Source organism: Cebus imitator, unplaced genomic scaffold, assembly GCF_001604975.1.
Source record: "Cebus imitator isolate Cc_AM_T3 unplaced genomic scaffold, Cebus_imitator-1.0 Scaffold251, whole genome shotgun sequence".
Lineage (NCBI taxonomy): Eukaryota > Metazoa > Chordata > Mammalia > Primates > Cebidae > Cebus > Cebus imitator.
The window spans coordinates 1,245,367-1,269,528 of record NW_016107566.1 but is presented as its reverse complement, the minus strand read 5'-3'; the positions used below and the strand labels follow the sequence as shown (position 1 = coordinate 1,269,528).

Here is a 24,162-nt window from a genome sequence, read left to right as displayed (position 1 = left end):
AAAGAAAGAAAAAATACCTCTCCCCAACAATCACAATCTTGTGTAAATAAAAAATTTTCCTTGGACATGCGCCTACAGATACACAAAGAAATAATTCAGAAATAAAATCCATTCAACCAAAAGGCCAGGTTCAATAAGCTGGAAAGAAGTTCCAATTTTATTCCTTCTCTCCAGGCTCCCGGCTGCATGGGTTTTGCAGCTGCGGCTGGAGCCCGGGAGTCCAAAGCCGCCTGTGGACTGTCCAGTGCAGCTCTAGGAAAGGAAGCTTCACAGTGCATCGCTTCCCACAGCACCAGCCCAGCACCAAAACGGCGGTTCTCAGGAGCCCAGGTGTCGGGGGAGGGCAGAGAAAGCAGGTGAGGGACACTCATGAGGGCTCACAGACGAGTCTCACTGGGGACTACGTGTTAGGAGTTACACTCTGTCTCCACCAACCGCAAAATGATGTCCAAGACCTAACCCCCCATACCTCAGAATGTGACCTGACTCGGAAAGAGGGTTGGTGCAGATGCAATTAGTTAAGCTGAGGCCAGACAGGAGCAGGGTGGGCCTCTACTTTAATGTAACTGGTATCCTTGTGGAGCAGCCATGTGAAAGCGAGGAGACACCCAGGGAGAACGCTGTGTGGCAGGAGGCTGGAGTGACGCAGCTGCAAGCCCAGAAACCCCGCGGGCTGCCGCGGGCCCGCAGGAGCTAAGAAGAGGCGAGACGGAGGGTTTCGGAGGCAGCCTGGCCCTGCTGGCTTGACCGAGGACTTCCAGCCTCCGGCCTGTGAGGAGAGAAGACATTTCTGCTGTGCTAAGGCCACCGGTTTGTGGGACTCTGTTAGACAGCCCTGGGAAATTAACACACCACACTTGAACTTGGATTGCTTCCTCCTGCCCTCCTCCATCCAGCCCCTCAGCTGGCAAATGCCCCCACTCCACCACAACAGAGCCGCAGGGAACCCCCGGGCTGCGTGTGGCGGGGAGGCCCCTCTCCCCTCGAAGCGGCACACGACAGGCCCAGGCCCTGGTCCCAATCCTATTCCTTCTGCCCGGCTCCGGCGGCCTCCTCGGCCCCGCCCTCCCCAGCGCCGGTCCCCACTCCTCCCGCGGGCAGCCCTGGCCTCCAGCGGCGGGCGGGTGTGGAAGTCCCCTCCGGGTGGGCAGCGCCGGGCTGCTTCCGCCCACCCCAGTTTCTCACAGAATTTTTAGAACACTTCTTTCAGTTTTGCCTTAAGTAATATCCTTCCTCACCCCCAACAACCCCACTCTCCCACCGCTGCGCGCTCACTCACACACACCGCAGCCACAGGCCCACAGCGTCTCGGTCTCTCACTCTCACACACACAACGCAGCCACAAGGGTCCGCCCCCCTCTCTCTCTCTCTCTCACACACACACACACAACTCAGCCACAAGCCCACAAGGGTGTCACACACACACACACACACACACACCCCTCAGACGCAAGCCTGCAAGGGTCTCTATCTTTCTGTCTCTTTCATTCACATTCACACACACACACACATATACATACACCCCTCAGCCACAGGCCCACAAGGTTCTCTCTCTTTGTCCTTGTCTCCTCTCTCTCTCACACTCACACACACACCTCAGCTGCAGGCCCACCAGGGTGTGTGTGTGTCTCTCTCTCTCTCTCTCACACACACACACACACACACACGCCTGCGCAGCTCCACACAGGCCTGGGTCAGGAGGCAGATCTGAGTACACACACCACCCTGTGCTGTGAGTGGCCACTCCCATCCAACAACTGAGACTTTGTTACTGGGCCAAGGTTTTCTGCCAAACTCACTTCCCTCATAATGAATGAATTCTCCCTGAGAAGGTTTCTCAGTCGTCCCCTGGAAGCTGACCTGCGATGGCCTAACCCACCTGTTTACCAGGCGTGCTAAGACATGTGAGACCCTGATAGGTGGACACCAAAGCTCAGCCTGGAACTCCTCCCCCCTGTGCATAATCGCAGAACTTCTTTAGACATACTGGATGCAGCAGCTAACGCTCCATACCTAAGAAGAGAATACGTATGGATTCTAGGTGTGAGAAAACCCTGGGCCAGTGGTGGTAAGTCAGGCTGAAAAGCAGCCATCTCCCAATTTCCACCCACTGTTTTACCTACAAGACCATTTCTGCCTCTCATTATTTAATCCTCAACAAAAAGTATATTTTGTCACGTGGTCCCTGAGCTGCCTCACCTGGACCAATGGTTCTCAAACTTGAGCATGCATCAGAGCCACCTGGAGGGCTTGTTAAAACACATCTCTGGGCTCCTCCCCTAGAGCTTCTGACTCACAGTAGGTCTGGGGTGGGGTCTGAGAACCAGCCTGCCTAGCCAGTTCCCAAGCGATGCTGATTTAGGTCCCTGGACCAGGCTTTGAGAAATACTGCCATAGACCGACCGTTCATTCCTGGCTGAGCTCAGGTGACTCACTAAGCAGGGCATATACTGCAGTCGGTCTTCCACCACCCATTCCCCTCCTCCCACTTAGCAAAAGCCAGCTGTTCCCAATGACTAAGCCCTGCTGGACAGAGCTGATCAAGTGGTTCCACCATGCCACAGGTGTGGGTGGGTGGGTGGTTCAAGGTGAGTGCAGACCCACTTGTAAGAAGGGAAGTCTGAGGAGTGCTTCTGAGAAAGTGGCCAGGAGGGGTCTTTTAACCTGCCTTTGGCTGTTCAGGTGGGAGGCTGGGAAGCTGTGAAGCCCACAGCCTTCCTGCAAATGTGAGGGGAGCAGCATGGCACATGGAGTCCAGCAGAACAGACGGGTCGGAAGAACCAGGCTCCCAGGTGCTGACGCTAACCTGCTGAGTAAACCAACCCAGAGCCACCCTGCCTCCAGGCTTCTTGTTAGGTGACATCATGCATTCTTTATTGTTTGAGCTGGTTGAGTCAGGGTTTTCTGTTACTTGCTGCTGAAAATAATCCCAAAGCAAAGCAAACTGACAAACTCCTCTAAAGGCAACCTCTCGGCACACATTACAATGGCACGTGTTCCACAAAGTAATCCCAAAATTTCATATTTAAATTTTCCATATTTCAAAAGCTATGTAGCTGGATATCTGTGGATAATCCACACTTAGGATTAGCATAAAACTAAAGAAGTTATCCAAAATATTATTGGAGGGCCAACCCTGGTTCTATCTTACAAGAGCCATGCTCATTTATTTCAGGGATTTGCTAGGAATCATATAATACTAAGGCCAAATAAAGTATTCAGCTCCTTCCACACGTTAATCTTGGACTCAGTCTCCTTCAATGGACAGCAGACTATTAGTAGATCTAACTGGGAAAGTGTAGACAAGTATGCACTTACAGAGAAGAGACACGGAGGATCATGCGCATGTTCTGTCACTTCACAGCGCTATAACCTCCAACAAATTGGGATTTTTTTTCTTTTCTGTTGCCCAGGCTGTAGTGCAGTGGCAAGATCTCGGTCACTGCAACCTCTGCCTCCTAGGTTCAAGCGATTCTCCTCAGCCTCCTGAGTAGCTGGGATTACAGGCATGAGCCACCACGTCTGGCTAAATTTTGTATTTTTGGTAAAGACAGGGGTTTCAACATGTTGGTCAGGCTGGTCTCAAACTCCTGACCTCAGGTGGTCCGCCCACCTCGGCCTCTCAAAGTGCTGGGATTACAGGCAGAAGCCACCACATCCAGCCTCAACAAATTGTTTTACTTTAATCAACCTGTCTCCTCATCTCTAAAATGGGAGTACTACAACATATCCACCTGGTCATGTAAGGAAGGAACCTGTGAAAGCACTTTGTAAACCATAAGGTTTACACAAGGGCAATTACTTAAATCCAATTTTTATGGATTAAGTGGATTAACATGACCTGATTTGAAGAAACAGGATTAATCACGATCCTAGAATGACTCCACCAAAACTTTATACTACATACACCCGTCATAACTATCAATCCAGCACTATTTGGATTGTAATTCAAACAGAACCTCACCTATTGTAAATAATTTAGAGGCAGCAACATCCACAAGGTAGTTACAACCCTTAAAGTCGATGTTGTACAAGGCATGACATCAATATGAATTATTTACTATATACATTTTACAGTGGTCCACTTGGCAGGCCACACACTATGACTATGTTTTTACTGAAGCTATTCTTTGGGATCTACCTTCAAATGCAACCGTGGGTATCTGGGCACTTCACAGGGGGCAAATCATCTTTCCTACAGAAGAATTTCACTTTTAATCCAACAGGCAGGTATCATTCAGAGCCATGTTTTCTGAATAAAATACTTGAACAAACTGGGTAAAAACAACAGGGACGAGAGAATGTTTCTCAAACTGGGATGTGTATAAGTATGTTAGAGAAAACAACGCAATGAATTAAATATGGCCACCTTCCTGGAACATAATGGTACTAGAAGAGTTTTTGGAGAATAATAAAAAGGAATTAAAAGTTAGTAATATTTAAATTCTTAACAAATGTGGAAGTTTTTTTTCAATTTCCAAAGAATTTTCATGCTTATAGCAGACTTTAAAAACTACATCCCTGCTACTTTGGGATAAAATATTGAGAAGGACTACAATAAGCAAACAAGACTTCTCATATCATTTATAAATTGGTTACAAAGACAATTTAAAACAACAGTCCCAAAAACATATTAATTGGGCACCACACATCTGCAAAACACTTTCTAGACTACCATAGTAATTATTTGTAATATGACAACGTTCCTTTGTTTAATGGATTGGGGGAAATTACCATTACTTCAGGGTCACAATTCCTATGTGGAAGACTCTAACAACAAACTAATAATTTGACGACAGTTCATTTAAAACAAGTAACAAGCTCCCAGGAGACCCCATTATCTTAATATTGGTGTTCCTAGACAGAGAAGACTGCCTTGGGAAATTTCTCCTTTGAACCTGGAAACCCCAAGCTCTGCTACCTTCTTAAGCAATAAGAAGCTTAGTATCACAACATATCCAGAACACCCTCTCAGAATTAATACTGCTGCCAATGTTGGGATCCATCCAAAAAGTACTTTCATTTCTCACTGACCCACCGTGACAAGTGAAAGCAATCTGAAGAATTCCCACTGCATAAGAGAAGCCAAAATGTCAGCTTATGCCTGACCCTCTAGCTATACGCCTTCCTGAAGAAAAGTTTGGTTCTCAATGGCAAAACAACCAAGTCTCTTCTCTTTCTTACACAGCAGTACCTTCATTCTTGCCTAAAACAAGCTTCTCACAGCCTTTTTTTATTTTTAGAGACAGGGTCTCTCTGTCACTGAGGCTGGAGTGCAGTGGCAAAATCACAGCTCACTGCAACCTCAACCTCCTGGGCTCACGTGAGCCTCAGCCTGCAGAGTAGCTAGACCTACAGGTGCACACACTACCACACCCCACTTTTTTTTTTTCATAGAGACAGGGTCTCACTTTGTGGCCCAAGCTGGTATCAAACTCCTGAGCCCAAGTCAATCCTCCCACCTCAGCCTAAGTGCTATAGGCATGAGACAGCATGCCCCGCCTCCTCAGTCCCCTAACTCACATGTTGTGGTTTCCAATGGCACGCCTTCCTAGGCTGTTGGATTTGTCTAGCTCTTTCTCTAGAACGCACATCTTACTGAACGATTCCATGAAGTTATTTTACTGTTAAATATTATGACGTGTAGCAATAAATAGTCAAGCCACTGAGTGGCATCTGGAATGAAGCAAGCTGATTCAGACTTTAGTGCTGAGTTAAACCACTTCTCCTGAAGGCAATCTCTAGTCTAAAAAGTAAGCAACACTGAGTTTCTGGAACTGGGTCACCACATTTACGTACAATATCAAGCTTCCCCATACCTTAATTCCACTTTTTTGTTTCAGGAATGTTGACATTAAGGAAGTGTTTTGCCTATTTTTATTCTGGACTAACCCTTCAAAATTCTTAAAGAATTAAACTCTTTAATAAGGAATTATTAAAGGTTCAAATACCCTTTCAATATAAAGATAAAAATGAATACAAACCTAATCACTCTGGTGCTTGTGAAAACATGTTACCATGTTACCTAGGCGGAACTAAATGTGTTTTTGGGGGCTGGACACAGTGGCTCACGCCTGTAAAGCCAACACTTAAGAAGGCCGAGACAAGAGGACTCCTTGAGTTAGAGACCAGTGTGGACAACATCAGGAGACCTCATCTTTACAAAAACTAAAAAAAAAAAAAAATTAGCTGGGCATGGTGATGTGTGGAGGCTGAGGCGAGAGCACTGCTTAAGCCCCGGGGGTCCAGGCTGTAGTTCGCTGTGAGAGCACAACTGAACTTCTGCCTGGGCAACAGAGCAAAAGCCTGTTTCAAAACATACATAAACATTTTTAGGAATTAAAAATTTCAATAAGGCCGGGTGCAGTGGCTCATGCCTGTAATCCCAGCATTTTGAGAGGCCGAGGCAGGCAGATCGTGAGGTCAGGAGTTCAAGACCAGCCTGACCAATATGGTGATACCCTGTCTCTACTAAAAATACAAAAATTATCCAGGTGTGGTGGCACATGCCTGTAATCCCAGCTACACAGGAGGCTGGGGCAGGAGAATCACTTGAACCTGGGAGGTAAAGGTTGCAGTGAACCGAGATTGCTCCACTGTACTCCAGCCTGGGTGACAGAGTGAGACTCCGTCTCAAAAGAAAAAAATTAGTATTCTGATCCTACTGTACTATTTTTCTGATTTATTTCAATCGAAGGCTAAATAACTATATAAATACGTGTCAAAAGCTTTGCTAAAAATTTCACAATTTTTTCATCTTAAAAAAGGGTTTTTGTGGCTTGAAGACAATTTTAATATATACCAAGAAACCCTGTTTAAAAACCTGTATCGTATTAAGGAGAACACCTAAATTATGAGCTCTATAACAGTCAAAAAAATTTACTTTACATTGTTATAGCTGCACAGACCATGGTTGAATGCATTCATTCTGCAAAGCTTCTAGGGCCCACAGGACCCTGTAGAAGGTATACTATCAAGCTATATATGAATAGAGTACATAACCCATCCTCTTTAAAAACACACCAACTACAGTAACTCAGTATAAAAATACAGCCTCTAGGCCAGGCATGGTGGCTCATGCCTGTAATCCCAGCACTTTGTGAGGCTGAGGCGGGCGGACTGCTTGAGCCCAGGAGTGTAAGACAAGACAGCACAACAAGGTGAAACCCCAACTCTACAAAAAATACAAAAATTAGCTGGCCGTAGTGGCAGGGGCCTGTGGTTCCAGCTACTCAGGAGGCTAAGGTGGGAGGATCCCTTAAGCCCAGGAGGCGGAGGTTGCAGTGAGCAGAGATCGCACCACTGCTCTCCAGCCTGGGTGACAGAGCGACACTCCGTCTCAAAAATAAATAAATAAATAAGGAAGTTCCTTTGCTGTTGATAGGTTCTCACACTTTTTAACCTGAAGCGTCTCCCCAGGGTTCCACTGGGGAACTTCCTGTCTTCCTACCCTGTCATGTCCCTAGGTGACCTGGCCTGTTCTGTTGGCTTTAAAAAAATTCAAAAATATATTTTTATGGCTACATAGCATTTATTTGTTGCTGTTAGCTTTTTATATACTGTATATTTAGAAGGAAGTTGAACATGGATCGTACATTCTCCCCAGAGCTCTCCCTTTAGCCTGCAGGTGCCACAGAATTACTGTGTCCTGAACTGAGCTCCTGGGCCTCTTGCTGTCCCCAATTCCTATGCCTGCCATCCCGAGGTGTGGCTGAGTCTTCTTCATGTGGTCTGCCTCCATTCTGCACCACCCCATCCTGTTCTTCTCATGCCCGTCTGTCCTACTTCCTTTCCTATGGTCCCTCTGAAGAACAGCCTTTTACGGACTGTACTACCTTGGAGATGAAGCGCAGGGTCCTGAGCATGGCATGGGTGATGTAGAAGCCCTTTGGGGACTGAAGCCTCCCCAGCCTCTTTCTGGTCACTCACCTGGACTCTCTCTTTTTTGCCGAAACACTCTTCTCCTCCCCAGCCATCTCCCTCCGCAGTGCTGCTTTCCATAGCACCCTGGCACTTACCTTCGCACAAGGCTGTTACTACTCTGTTGGAAATTGCCTTTCTCAGGGTACCCAAGTTTCTGAGTCTCACACAACTGTCTTCCTAGCACCTAACCTCGTACCTGACACCTGGGTGAAGAGCTGCTGAATGAAGGAATGCAAGCTCATGCTTTTACATTTAAACCTTTTAGATTGATTACTTGTTATGTTTTGCACATCCTCCATGTTCTTGCCTGCAAACCACATTTGCCACTGAAACAACAGGACTAGTATTAGTGTTAGAGGCTGTATTTATTTTTATTTTTTGAGACAGGGTCTCACTCTGAGTTCAAGCACTTCTCCTGCTAATTTTTGTATTTTTAGTAGAGACAGGGGTTCACTATTTTGGCCAGGCTGATCTCTTAACCTCAGGTGATTACCCACCTGGTCCTCCCAAAGTGCTAGGATTACAGGTGTGAGCCACCTCGCCCAGCCCAAAACTTTCATTTCTGAATAACAAAGAAAAGTGAGTAGTAGTTCCATTCCCTGTGGGGGCACTGAGATCCTTCACTGCCAAAAACAGTGAAGAGTTTCCCTAAAGGTTAAGTCGTTCTGGTCTGCAATTGTATCTTCCAGTATGTAGCTGAAAGGAGAATGAGATTCTCTTCATGTCTGGCTCTCCAGATCCACCTTTCACTGGCATTAAACTATTTCAGGAGAACACATTTTGCTGCTGCTAATAATAATCAGATAAAAGTACATTTTAAAAACATTTTAAAAACAAAAAACCACCAAAAAAAAAAACCTTTCATAGACATTGTACCTAGACAGTATTTATGATTTTTATAACCATTTATAAAACCTGAAATAATATACTATCCATATGTTGTCAATGCTTAAGCTTTTGCTATTCAAATATAACTCAAAAAAGGGCTTATCAGAGAGAGATGTACACAGACAGCCAGACATGCTTCCCAGAGTATTCAATTCTAGTAAGAGCTGAAGCCAGTACCCCTTCGCACTCATAGCTGAATTCCCAAAAACGATCTTTCTTTCTCAGCAAAGAAACAGATTACTGTTGATATTTGAGAATACCCAGGGAAAAATAGAGATGAAGAGGAAAGAGGGAAGAACATCTTTCAAATATTGCTTTTCTGGCTTTCAACCAAATACAATTACATAGCATCCACTGAAGATGAAGGCAGGATAATGTAAACAAAATCTTCAATGAGGCCAATTACCCTGAAAGCTTTCCCAGACTTTGAGGTAACAGGCAAGCTGCTCTAGGAAGCCTCCTGCCCAGAATTAATACTGGTCCCGTTCCGGCCCCACCTTGGGCAGTCTTGCCAGTAAAACAGAGACCTTCTCATTCTTTAGATTGCTTCTGTCCGGTGATAAACGCCAGTGCTTCCTTTATATTTTGGGAACATACTGAGACTGTCTTACAGTCAAATTTGTTTCTCAAGTCCCAAGTTAGTAGTGACACCTCTGTGTGGGTTAAGAGACAATGCATTCGTTTTGTGGAACTGATAAATGACTCCAAATCCACCTGACCATCATTAAGCTGGTATCGTGGGGTAGTTATTAAAGTTAAAATCACAAAAAGTCTGAAAAATGTGTAAACAGATACTAATAACTTCATAAATAAGATTAAAGATAAATGACATTAAAACAGCAGGGCAAACCTAATACTGGATTATAACCCAAAGTATAAATATCCATGAGCCCACAGGATATAAATAAATGAGGACTGACAAATCTCCCATACAGAATTTCACATACTTTGTGTCAGTGACGGCCAAGTGCGATGGCTCATGCCTGTAATCCCAGCACTTTGGAAAGGAGGCCAAGGCTGGCAGATCACCTGAGGTCGGGAGTTCAAGACCAGGCCTGACCAACACGAAGAAACACCGTCTCTACTAAAAATACAAAATTAGCTGGGCATGGTGGCACATGCCTGTAATCCCAACTACTTGGGAGGCTGAGGCAGGAGAATCACTTGAACCTGGAAGGCGGAGGTTGTGGTGAGCTGAGATCGCACCACTGCACTCCAGCCTGGGCAACAAGAGCAAGACTCCATCTCAAAAAAAAAAAAAAAATTTGTATCAGTGAAGCTCAACTTCACTTAATGATTTCCTCCAAAAAGGACATTCATTAGGGAAAAAAACTACTGAAATCTGTGGAGTTTAGCTCATAGTAAGGTACTAATGTTGGTTTCTCAGTGACAAATGTACCACAGTAATATAAGACATTAACATTAACATTAGGGTTAACTGGGTGAAGAGTACAAAGGAAGTCTCTGTAGTATCTCTGTAACTTTTCTATAAATTTAAATCTACTCTAAGGCAAAAGTTTTATTTTTAAAGTAGCAAGAAATTAGATAGGTTTTGGGGAAGTTACAAAATTAAGAAAGTAGAAGGTAAATGAATAGTAAGTACACAGGTGACTAATTTACCAATCACAGAACATTACATTTACAGAGATAATTCTTGGAGAGAGCTCCAGAATCTGCATTTTCAAAAAATGGACACAAAGGTTTTTAAAAGAAGCATCGCACCCACATCATGATCATTTATTTACACATGAGAAATAGACCTCAACCCCAAAAAGCCAGATGTAACAAAGAGGCTTGCAAGTCAAGTTTTTTAAAAATAGAGGTACGGCCGGGTGCAGTGGCTCATACCTGTAATCCCAGCACTTTGGGAGGCCAAGGCAGGCGCATCACAAGGTCGGCACATCACAAGGTCTGGAGTTCAGCCTGACCAATATGGTTAAAACCCCATCTCTACTAAAAAATACAAACATCAGCTGGGCATGGTGGCGCGTGCCTGTAGTCCCAGCTACTTGGGAGGTTGGGGCAGAAGAATCACTTGAACCTGGGAGGTGGAGGTTGCAGTGAGCCAAGATCGCACCACTGCACTCCACCGTGGACGACAGAGTGAGACTCCATCTCAAAAAAAAAAAAAAAGAGAGATAAAATAGCAAAATACTATAATATTTAATATCAGGAAGATAAACATATAAATCAAGGTTGATCAGACTGTGAACTATGATGTATTGAGTTTTACAGTGAACCCAGGTGAGCTCCAATAGGAGACTGGAGGTTGATGACTAAAGGCACTTCTTTCGGGAAGGCAAAATGTTCTCCTAAAATTCATTGTAGCAATGCTTATACAACTCGGAATATGCCAAAAACCAACTGTGCACTTCAGATGGGTGAACTGGATGGTATGTGAACAACATCTCAATAAACCTACTACCAAAAAATAAATAAAGCCAGTAAGTAATGAAGGAAAATGCAACAGAAAATAGAATATATTGCAGGCAACAAGAATGAGTACTATCTTCTGAAACTTTAATTCATTTCTATAAATAAGTACATAGATTATACACATATATATATTCATACATCCATATCTATGCCTGTAAGTACACAGTCATGATGCAAAATTAATTTTTTTATATAAGTCATTATCAAAGAGAACACTAGTCTCCCTCATTCCCACATCTTTCATTTTTATAATGCGGTGCTATGTGAAAAGACCATAAGGATAAAATCTACACATAAAGTTTGATTAAAAAAAAATTGGCAAAAAGAAACTAGTTATAAATAATAAGAACGGAGAGAACTGCATCTACAAAAGAAAACAAATACAAAGGCACATGCAACACAGTTCTCGATGGGCCGCGCACACCCACACCTGAGTCTGCAGCCCAGGCCTCCAAGCTCCAGAGTGGTATCAACTGCCCACCTGCCATCTCCCCCAGGCCTCCGAGCTCCAGAGTGGTATCCACTGCCTACCTGCCATCTCCCCCAGGCCTCCAAGCTCCAGAGTGGTATCAACTGCCTACCTGCCATCTCCCCATGGACGTGTCATATCAAGTCTGAGATTCCTAGGAGACAACCAAACACAGTTCCTGATTCCTTCCCACTAAATCCTTTCCCGGCACAGTCATCACCATCTCTCCAGACATTTAAGCCAAAATCTAGATGCTCTCTCTCCAGGATTTCTCTTTCCCTCACACTCCACAACAGATTCAACAAGCAATGGATTTGTCCCACCTCAAAAACATGTCTCAAAACTTTCCATTTCCTCCATCCACTACCAACCCTCCACCCTGATATCAACATTCCTCAACTTCTCTTGCTCCCATGCACCCAAAAAGGATGTTTGTGTCACATGTAAAATTGTAGGAGTTTAACAGCTGTAAAAACGTAATCTCTGCCACACTATACATATTGGTATTTTTAATAAAACTCACAATCCCATTTTAAAATATATTCAATGAAATCTAAATACCACTGAAATGATATCTACCATTATCCATTTTTTAAAATACAAAAATAAACTCCTTATGGCTGGATGTTTTATGTGGTTCCTTTTCCTCCATGAACTCATTTCTATTCCATGTCACCCAAGTAATTTTAACTGAATATATATTTATGTTCAAAGCCTTCTGCTACAAGACTATAAATATTGAAATTTCAGGTTTTAAAAAAAATTTTCCCATGACCATAAGGTCTAAATATTTTTCTCCTTTTCTTCTGAATTATAAATACAGGCCAGGCATGGTCACTCACGCCTGTAATCCCAGCACTCTGAGAGGCCGAGGTGGATGTATAACCTGAGGTTAGGAGTTCAAGACCAGCCTAGCCAATATGGTGAAACCTCATCTCTACTAAAAATACAAAAATTAGTCGGGTGTGGTGGTGTGCACCGAGCTACTGAGGAAGCTGAGACAGGAAAATCACTTGAACCCAGGAGGGGAAGGTTGCAATGAGCCAAGATCACTCTATTCCACTCCAGCCTGGGCAACAGAGTGAGACTCTGTTTTAAAAAAAAAAAAAAAAGTTATCAATACAATTTGTATTAGTACAGTCGGATCCCTGAGGGATTGGTTCCAGGACCTCTCAAGAATATCAAATTCTGAAGATGCTCAAGTCCCTGATATAAAATGAAGATATCAAGTCCCTGATATACAGTATTTGCATATAACCTATGCACATTGTCCTATATACTTTAAATCATCTCTAGATTACTAATAATACCTAATACAATGTGAATGCTAGGTAAATAGTTTTTGTACTGTATTGGGTAGGGAATAATGACAAGAAAAATTCTCTACATATTCAGTACAGACACCTTTTTTTTTCTGAATATTTTCAATCCACAGTTTGTTGAATCCACTGGTGTGGAAGTCACAGATACAGAGGGCCAAACGCACAAAATTGATCAACAAATTTCACAAATTTTGATAGGCAGTTAAACATAGAAAGTAAAATCTTATTGAAAATGCATCCTTTAATGAGACGATCAGAGCTGTTTTTCCCCCAACTAGTTCATGTGAACATTATTTACCACTAGAATGAGATAGGTTTATTACCAACTTAATCCTTTTTTCTTATCTTTTTTTTAAATGTCAGTACTGAAAAAGCTTGTTCACATAAACAGATGTGTATGGAAATAGCTTTGTTATGGCACTGCCCTATATTCTTAAAAATACCTCAGTGTTTCTTCTAAAAATCACACAGTGAGCTATCATTAAAAATCATTTGAATCATCTATCAGTTGCCAATTTCACTGGGTCCTCCCTCAATTTTACTAGAAGCAACGATCTGAAAACCACTTTAGTTCCTAAAGAATACGTCATCTAATCAGAGTGAATCACTTTTTCCTAACACCTATACAGGTATTGATCGACTTATGACCTATGCAACTTACGACTGTTTGACTTTACGACCACAATCGCTAGCCACGACTGCTCCGCTGTAGATTTTTGGAAACACTACAACATTTTGATGTGTATCAAGAATATCGCTACCGCCTGAGGCTGTGACGACAACGTGCATGAATGGCATCTGGAAAAATTGTGTTAAGCGCTATGTTAATGATTTTGACGGATTTGACAGTGAACATGAACTTGAAACGATTCAGGAAAAAAATAGTAAAACTCGCTAAAGACCTTCCTTTGGAGGGTGAAATGGAAGATGTCAAAGAGTTGCTAGACAAAGAATCCGGAGAACTTACAAATGAAGAGCTAATCGAACTGGAAGAAGAAAGAGTGGCTGAAGAAGAAAGAAGAGAAGCAGAGAAAGAAGAGGAGGAGCCAGAGAGAAAGTTCACCACTAAGGGATTATCAGATGGTTTATCTTTACTGAATAAACTTCTTATACATTTCGAAGCAATGGACCCAAACATCGAACGATTTGCAAGGATTGAACGGATGGCGCACAATGTGTTTCATCCATATCGTGAAATTTATGAAGAAAAAAAGAAACATACAATTCAGACAAAGCTCACCATGTTTATGAAAAAACCAACTCCGGTAACCCCAACTGCTGTCTCAGATGACATCAACAATCCGCAGCCAAGCACCAGCGGCCAATAAAATGTTTCGTACATGTTTATATATTTTGATATGTTTTGCAATTGGGAAAATGTTTCCTATGGTATTTGTTACACCTGTATTTTGTATTTTTGTATGCACCTGTATTTTGTAATTTTGTATGTTTTGCAAATATTAAACCAGTTGTACTGGTAATGCAGTGTTTTACTTAAACCTGACGAATGTAAAAATAAGAAACAAAATGGTGCAGAGATGATACAAATGGCATAAAATGAACAAAGAAAATTATGATATATTACAATAATGAAAGAAAATTATGATAAAATATGACTTAAAGATTTTTATAACATCATTTCACAGTACTGTACATATAGCCTACTCAACTTACGACCAAATCGTGTTACGACCAGTCTGTCGGAACCAATCGTGGTCGTAAGTCGAGCACTAGCTGTATTTCAAATTCTCCCTTTGCCCAAGATGAAGCCAACAGCAGGACTGGGGCTGGGTGAAAGAAACAGCAGTTTCTTTATAAAGTGGAGAAATGAGATTGTGAAAGCAGAGGTAGAAAACAGTAACTTACAACTCAGAAGGATCCATTTTAAGAGATATATAGAACCTGGGGATCTGGAAGCCTATGCCTTGCAAGTTATCCTCTTGCTTATACACCACTTAGAGTGTCTTCGTGTACCTCCAAAGGATCCAGTTTGACAACTGTCCAAGATGCCCCATGACCAAGATATTCTCTTAAAAATGGAGTTCACAGGGCCAAGCGCAGTGGCTTATACCTGTAATCCCAGCGCTATGGGAGGCCGAGGCAGGCAGATGACTTGAGGTCAGGAGCTGGAGGCCAGTCTGGCTAACATGGTAAAACCCCATTGCTACTAAAAGCACAAAAATTTGGACAGGCGTGGTGGCACATGCCTGTTACCCCAGCTATTTGGGAGGCTAAGGCATAAGAATCTCTTGAACCCGGGAGGTGGAGATTGCAGTGAGCCTAGATCATACCACCGCACTCCAGCCTGGGCAGCAGAGTAAGACTGTCTCAAAAAAAAAAAAAAAAAAAAAAAAAAAAAAAAAAAATCAAAAAAAAAAAAATATATATATATATATATAAAATTCACGGTTTTTGATTTGCTAGTTCCCTGCTTAAAATCCTTTAACAATTCATATCACACTTAAAAGTGAAATCCAGATTCCTTCCTGTAGCTTCTAAAGTGCTACACACCTCATCTCACCATTCTACAAACCACACTGGCCTTCTCCAAGTTCCTGGATTGCTGGCAGGGCTTCCAGCCTTAGGGCCTTTGCACTTCCCTTCCCTCTGACCAAAGCACTGTTCCCGTAGCTGTGTGGCTGCTCCTGTTACCTCCAGGCTTCAGCTGGAATGTCACCTCCTAAAAGGAGCCTCACCTGACCACCCCATCCACCTCATTATTCTCTACCACAGGAAACTAATTCTTGATAGCTCTTGTCATTAGCACGATTATCTTCTTTATAGTAATGCCTTACTTGCCCACTAGACAAAACAGAGGTCATGTCTGTGTTTCATGTTCAGCACCCAGAACGGTGCCTGGCACTCAACAGATGTTTCTAAACAAGAGGAAAGGCACAAGCATGTCATGGAAAAAGTGAAATTAGTGAGTGGCGAGGGAGGGGGTGTTTCTAACAGCTTTCTGTACAACCTTATTTAAAAACAAAGTCATATTAATTTATTAGAGGATATAGATACGACAATTGCAAACAAGAAAGGTGTATTACAGGTAATATTAAACATATAAACATGGACACATACCAAGACTTCAGAGAGCACCCGAAGTGGGCAGGAACACTCAGCATACAAGTTTCCACCCCCATGTTTTCCTTACCTCTGTTCTTGAGAAGGCTCCTCCAGACCATCTTCAGAATCACCCTATTGAAAAAGAACATGTATTAACCACTGTTTCTTTTTTTCTTTCTTTTTTTTTTGAGACGAAGTCTCGCTCTGTCGCCCAGGCTGGAGTGCAATGGCACGGTCTCAGCTCACTGCAACCTCCACCTCCCGGGTTTAAGTGATTCTCCTGCCTCAGCCTCCCAAGTAGCTGGGACTACAGGCATGTGCCACTATGCACGGCTAATTTTTATATTTTTAGTAAGGACAGGGTTTCACTATGTTGGTCAGGCTGGTCTCAAACTCCTGGCCTTGTGATCCACCTGCCTCAGCCTCCCAAAGTGCTCGGATTACAGGTATGAGCCACTGTGCCCAGCCACGCCTGGGCAAATCTTACAGTCACCTTGCACTGCTCTTCCCCCTTCACCTCCTACCAGAAAGACCTACCCACTCATAGGAAACCCAGTTCCGACCTGTCCTTTCTTCCAGCACAGCAGCCCACAAAGACGACAAATACGGCTTTCTCCTCTGCCTGCAGACTGCTGCTCCCAACCATCCTGTGCACCACGCACTCTGTGCAGCACAGATCAATCTCACATCACTCACTCCTTACCACCCACACAGTAAGGACCCAGCACTCAATGTCATCACGTCAGTTCCTGCTCAAGAATCTACAATGGCTCCCTCCAACTGGTCAGATACACACCAAGCTCTTCAACACAGCATGCAGCCCTGTCCCATGAAGGCCCTGACACACCCACCCCTACCTCTACAACCACATTGCGGCTTGGGCTCCAATTTAAAATGTCGGAGGGAAAACAATGAAATTCACTGTCTACCAGGTACGGCTCTGGGCTAGGCCCCAGGCACACATTTGCTGCCGAAGATTTCTAAGGCTTCCTTCGTCCCTCAGCCTTAGCTGACCTCTCCAATACAGGGTGCCTTTTCTCTCAGTTCCTATATTTCAGCCCTTGACTGTGGTCCCAGGGTATTACCAGCCTGACCTTGCCGACAACAAAGGGCAGGGACAAAAGCATGTAATTCCCCCACTCCCTCTTAGGAAGTGCCTCAGGGCCTTTGCACTGGCTGTTCTCTCTCACCACTTCCAAAGGTTGACTCAAATATTGCCTTTTCAGAGTGGCCGACTTTGGCTTCTTAAAGCCGCAACTCACATCACCACCCCACATTGCCACCACATAACATAACATGTACGCCCTTCCAAAAGACTAAATTACTTACAATGTATTCTCGGTCTTGTTTACTATCTATCTCTATGCTTCCATTTAGACTGCAAGCATCACAAGGGCAGGTGCTTTCTCATTTTTGTCTATCGTAACATCCCTGACACCTAAAGCAATGCTTGGCCCCCAGTACGTGCTCAATAAACATCTGCAGAGCTGAGTACCAGCTGTTTCTTAACTACACATGGATATGACTATTATGGGAACTTCACTAAGCAACTTTTTCTAACTCAAAATAGAACGTGACATTCTTTCCCTCAGACATAGAAACTTTACCGCTGTAATAGTGCTTTTCTGGTTTAACTGTATGAAACTCACACAACATCCATAATGGCTAAAAACTTGGGCTCTGTAGCTAAACACTTCCTGGGTTTCCATTCCAGCACTGTCACTTTCTTATTACCTTGGGCCAAGTAACTTCACTGCTCTGTGCCTCAATTTCCTCACCTGTAAACTTCACAGTCTTTAGTGTGTTAATGAGTTACACTCATAAAGCACTTAAATAACACCAGCAGTGCCCAACCCATGTTAGTTATTATTTTTTAATGTTGATAGTAGAAATTGATTAAGACAAAAATAAATCTCTATGATAAAAAAGATTACCAAATACTGGTCAATGATTCACTGGAGCAAGATGATGTTACATAACACAGTACCTGCGATAACGAAAACTCAGACTCTCAGTGTATCATTTCCTGTTTCAACTTTCTACCAATTTCCGTTATGTACACCCTCTGACTTAAGATGGGGGAAAATAAACTTGATATTTTTAAAGGCAGATTCTTTCTTATTCATCACTGTATCTCTGGGGACCTAACTGGGCCCGCCCCAAGGTTCATCTTTGCTAAATGAACAAATAAGGCCAGGAGAGCACTGGGTCTGCCCAGCCCTACCCAGCACCAACATGAGTCTGTATCAGGTAACAGTGGCTCCTACTCAGCACCTGTCCCTGGTTCCCAAACCTGCTAACCAAGGGGCATCAGGAGTGAGCCTTCTCTTCTCAGAGAAGTCTGAATAGATTGAAAGAACAGATTCTAGACTGCCCTTCTTTTTTTTTTTTTTGCGGGGCTTGGGGGGACAGAGTCTTGCTCTATTGCCCAGGCTGCAGTGCAGTGGTGTGATCTTTGCTCACTGCAACCTCCGCTTCCCAGGTTCATGTGATTCTCCTGCCTCAGCCTCCTGAGTAGCTGGGGACTATAGGCACCTACCACCACACCTGGCTAATTTTTTCTATTTTTAGTAGAGACAGGGTTTCACCATGTTGGCCAGGATGATTTCGATCTCCTGACCTCGTGATCCGCCCACCTCGGCCTCCCAAATTGCTGGGATTACAGGTGTGAGCCACCGTGCCCGGCCTAGGCTGCCCTTCTTGCAGCTAGAACTGATTTTTTTAAATGTGATTGTCAAACAACACTAGGAAATCAACATTTTAAGGCATTCCACCTGTTACCGGCAGACTTAGCCAACCTCATAAATAGGGGAACTAGGCGAGACACTGACAACTGCCCCTCCTCCACTAGGAAGAAGACTTCGTGGGCAGTATGAATGTCTACTGTAAGCAGGACATGGTGGCCACAGCAGGGCAACAAGCCATAGCAGCCCAGACTGTCAAAGGAGAACCCAGTTAAGGCAACAAGGCATGCACAAGACAAAGGAAGAAAACGAAGACACTACGGGAACCTCAAAGAGGGAGAAACTATGACAATGCCCCTGCAGGGCCGGAGTCAGGAAGGACAGGCCCTGAATGAACCTCGAGGCTGCTACATTCATTAATTCAACAGATAGGAGCTGGACATGCATGGCCAAGGGTCCGGCTGGAGTGGGTGTCCCAGACGACTGACACGGAAGGCCCTGCAGGGCAGAGCAGGTCAGGTGGACATTGCCTATGTGTGGATCACACAGAATCGCAGTTTCTGACTTGGACAGCAAAGTAAGAAGGTATACAAAGCCGTATCCCGCACACGTGAAATTACTTCTTGAAAATAAGCTAATGAAACACCTGTTTGGTTTCCACACCATCACCACTTTGGCTTCAGTGTGTTGAAGTATAGTTGAAGTACAGTCCAAGCAGAAGAAAATTTCTGTAAATCTCAGAAGAAAATCACATACGTTTTTCCTCCTTCCTCTCACAATCACCATGCATAAATAGCTTGTATGTTCCCACACCAAATGATTTTACAACATGAGAGTATATAACAAAAAGATATGACTAATACAACTTATCTATACAATCATAGAGCACACAACAGTACTGAGTACTGTACTATTCAGCCCTTTCAAAGCAAGAAGCTGTTCATGCTCTCCAATGACCAAGTCTACCAGTCAGCTCAGAGACCACCAAAATAACAGGTAACCTACAGCAGGTGCTCACTAAGTTCCAAGCACTTAATTCTCTCAAAATCTTCTGAAATCAGCACCATCATTCCCCAGACTTTGCCGATGAGAAAACAGGACAAACAGGTGAATTTATAGACCTAAAAAGAGACAGGGCTGGGATTCAAACCCAGGAGACCTGGACAGAGGTTCTGCCAGTTTACAACAATTCAATTGTTGTACCTGGTATTGCTAATGATAAGTCAGGAAGTTCTTGATCACTGAGAGACTCATCATTAAAAGAAAAAAAAAAAAAAAGACCTAATCAACAGGAGACATGTCCAAAATAGATAACTATACAAACAGTGTTGGCAAACATGTTAGTATTTTTTTTTTTTTGAGATGGAGTTTCGCTCTTGTTATCCAGGCTGCAGTGCAGTGGCGCTATCTCAGTCACCGCAACCTCCGCCTCCCGGGTTCAAGCGATTCTCCTGCCTCAGCCTCCCAAGTAGCTGGGATTACAAGCATACGCCACCACACCCGGCTAATTTTATATTTTTAGTAGAGATGGGATTTCTCCATGTTGGTCAGGCTGGTCTAGAACTCCTGACCTCAGGTGATCCATGCCCCCTCAGCCTTCCAAAGTGCTGGGATTACAGGCATGAGCCACTGGCCCAACCAGTATTTTCTTTCTTTAACGCCACATCCTCTAAAGTTCCTATTTCATCTACTACTGACAAATCTTAGCCTCTGAAGCCATCTTTAACCCTTCCTGCATGAAAGAAACCCAATGTACTAGTAATTAAACAGAAACTTCTCAAATTTAAATAACACCTCTAAATATTCTCTTTTCAACAGACTCCATTTGACAAACATGAGGGAATTTTTACTGAAAAAATTCAAAATACTTTGAAAATAATTCCTTTAAAATAACTTTCTTCAAAACTCTCTGCAGCTTATGAGATACATATAGATACACACACACATACACACATGTGGATGTGCTTCTGAGATACACATACATACACACATACACACGTGCTTATGACATGCTATCTGCATGTATCTCATAAGCACATGTGTGTATGTGTGTATGTATGTATGTGTGTGTGTGTGTATCTCCCTCACCCTTGGACCAGGTATAAGCAGGGCAAGATAGTTTCTAAAAGGTATACATATAGACACGGATGAAGTATTCAGAAAATTATTTTGAATACCAGTTTCACTTTCATTATAGCTTTGATTAAAATAGCTTAGCTATAAATGCCTCTATAGTAAGTATCCCAGACAAACAGCTTCTGAATTCTGACATCTCTAACCAAAACAAATTGTACTTACATATAAACAAAACCAGAAATTAAAAACTGTAGTAACTTTTGAGCCTATAAATAAAATGAATCATATCATAGGCCTTGACATTTCCATCTCTGAGCACACCTACTAAATCTGCAGCTAACGCTCTAACAAATGAGACTCTATAATGCTAGACTCAATCGTCTATAATTTACTTTCCTTTTAGTCTGCGTTGGCTTCCAACACTAGCCAGTAAGAAGTGGAAACTACAATTGAGCAAAAATGCAAATACGTATACATAGATACAAACCAGTGCTTCTCCACCCAGGCAATTTTACTCCTCAGGGACATCTAGCAATGTCTGGAAACATTTTTAGTTGTCAAAGTCAGGAGGGGGGGTGGGGGAGAGGGGGAAGCAGCAGAGAGTGTCACTGGCATCTAGTGGGTAGAGGCAAGGCATGCTAACTGCTCAGCATCTCACAGTGCACAGGACAGCCCCACAACAAAACTCTCTAGCCCAAAATGTGACCAGTGCCACTGCTGAACAACTCTGATATACACAAACATAATTATTTTTTAAATAAATACATCAAGTTAAATGTGGTTCTCGCAGTAGGAATATGACAGATTTCTATTTTGTTCTTTTTCTATAACTTCCAAACCTTCAAAAACACACATGTATATTTAATATAAGGGGAAAAAATCCATTTGGGAATAAGCTTTTTAGGAGAAGGAAAAACTATCTGCACCTCATCCTGATGGGGCCTTTTCTTTTCAAAAGACGGGTCTCATTCAGGCGGCTGGCCTCCTTCAAGGAGGGTCCAGGAAAATTCTCTAAAATCACCTCTCTGCCTTGAAGCTGTTATTCATTAGCCCTGATCAAAATGAATATTCCAAATATCTCAAAACCAGCACTCTGAATGTTTCACATAAGAGGTAGAAAACTGAAATGTAAAACTGGACAGCCTCTCCAGTAAAGTTATAGCTAGACATCCTGTTTTTCTAAACAGCCATGAGACAACACAGAATTAAGTGCTTCCCAACGTGGGAAGTAATGAACGTCTTAAAAAGTACTGCACACAAGCTGAATATTCCCTTATAATTCAAACCATCTCCACCCAAAAAATGCATCTTGCATCACTACTGTTGCCGGTGAAAGGCAGTCAACAATATTATATTTAAATGGGCACTTCACAGTCAATGGGAATTTCCTGTAAAAGTTAAAGACAAAGCTTTCCAGTACTGTATCTGCTGCAGCAGTAAACCCTATATGATGCTACAGCTTCCCAATAAAATGTCAGTAATTATTTTTCTACATGCAATTATCATATCATCATATAGAGAAAAAAACCTGAAATTCAAATTCTTAAGTGGGTGTATTTTAACAGGAATTAAGGACACTTGGAGAAAATCCAAGATGACAATCCTTTAAAGTCACATCTCCATCCCAAAGCTACTTAACGCTAATGGCAAATACCACTCTAACATTTATGAAATCAATACTCCTGTTGTCCTCAACCCCCCAGCCACTTGCTATCCACACAGCACCAGCTCACTTAGAGAACAGTGTGCACCGAGGACACCCGCGGCCGGGCAGACTGCTGGCCGCCTCCCTGCTGAGGTGGCCTAGGTTCCCACCTTCTGAACTTGGAGCTAGCCTGACTCACGCCCTGTCACATGGCGTGGGAGGAGCCGGGAAGGCCACCGTTGCCAGGTGTTCAGGCTCAGCCCCTAACGTTTATTTGCCTTGCAAAGTGGCCGGAGCGCCTGTGCCGCTGGGACGGGGGTGGGGGAGACTGGCGGCCTCCCGGCCTCTCCTCCCTCGCACAGACACAGCCGCCCTGTCACCTGGTCGTCCTCACCTGAGTGGGCAGCAGGAGTTCCCCTTCTTCTGCCTGCCACAGCTCCACCACGTTCGGCAAGGGCTCAATCGCTGCAGGAACACCAAAAAATACACCACGTTTTTAATGCACGCTAAAGAAAGCTTCCTGTTTCCCCTGTCGTCCCTCCGTGCCACTCGCCTCACCAAAACACGTCTCTTTTTCTTCGTAAGAACGGAGGCCATCGGAGGGGCGAGCTGGGGATAAAAACACAATGGGCGGGGTGTGAGCCGCCGGCCCCTCGGACGCAAAGGCGACAGCATGCAGGCTCGGGGTGCTCGTGCTGGGGGGACGAAATGGAGGTGAAGACACCCCACGGGACACTGCGGACTCCGCAGCCCGAGCATCTGGATGGTGGACCACGGGCGGCCAGGCTCGGGGGAACAAAGCTGCAGGAAGCCGGGCCGCGGCGGGGCACCCGCGCGCGCCACACAAAGCGGGGGCTGCGCCCGGGGCGCAGGGGCCGGCGCACAAAGGCTCCAGGGCGCGAGCGGCTAGCGGTCCCCAAGACCCGCGACCGCCCCGCTCTCCAGCTGCACGGGGCAGCGGGGCGCCAGAGGGGAGGCTGTGGTCGGAAAATGTTATCAGCGGAGAATTGCAACAGCTTTCCTTCCTCCTCCTGCCCCTTTCCCTTTCCTCCCCTCGCCTTCTTATAGATTTCAGCAGTTCCCTAAAAGAAAGAGCGGGGGCGGGGTGGAGAGGCAGAGCGAGCCCAGCGGCGCAAGGCTGACCTTGTCCCTGAGCCCCTCCCGGGCGACAGCAGGGCAGCAGGACCTGGAAGACGCCCAGCAGGAGGTTCACGGCCGCGGCGGTGCGGCAGTAGCAGCCGGGCTGCGGGCGTCGGAGCCCCGCCATGCTGGTGCTCGCGCTCCTCTCCGGTGCTTGCCGCGCTCGCCACTAGCTCGCTAGCGCCCCAGCTGCCTCGCCCCGGGCCCGCCCCCGCGCCGCCCCGCCCCGCGCCGCCCCGCCCCGCCCCGCCCCGCGCCGTACCCCCCACCCCCCACCGCCCGCCGCCGCAGCTGCTGCAGCTACAGCCCCGGGCGCGCCGCTCGCTCGGAGCGCGTGTGCGCCGCAGATAGGGAGGGACGGAACGCGGCGGGGTGCGGGGGAGAGTGGACAATGCGAATGCGGTGGCTGCGGGCGCCCAGCCCCTGCGCGGAGCACCTGGCCGTAGGCCCGCTTCGCAGCGCGGACTCGGCGAGGCCGGGGCGCTTAGAGGTGTCCGCGGGGACTAGCGGCCCACT

General features: G+C 44.8%; 1 protein-coding gene across 4 annotated transcripts in view; it reads right to left on the bottom strand.

Moving 5' to 3' along the window:
* The window catches only part of TMEM131L (transmembrane 131 like), a 177,109-nt gene extending 153,248 nt beyond the window's left edge, over positions 1-23,861 (bottom strand). For 3 of the 4 annotated variants that reach the window (XM_017498782.2, XM_017498784.2, XM_017498783.2), the window contains exons 1-3: positions 23,650-23,861; positions 22,901-22,971; positions 16,190-16,233 (exon numbers count right to left, since the gene is read on the bottom strand). In XM_017498782.2, coding sequence (XP_017354271.1) covers positions 16,190-16,233; positions 22,901-22,971; positions 23,650-23,773 — 239 coding nt within the window. In that variant the 5' untranslated portion in view covers positions 23,774-23,861. Of the gene's footprint in view, positions 1-16,189; positions 16,234-22,900; positions 22,972-23,064; positions 23,201-23,649 lie in introns of those variants that run through there. The other variant, XM_037727964.1, reaches the window with a different exon arrangement.
* Between the last annotated feature and the right edge of the window lie 301 nt (positions 23,862-24,162).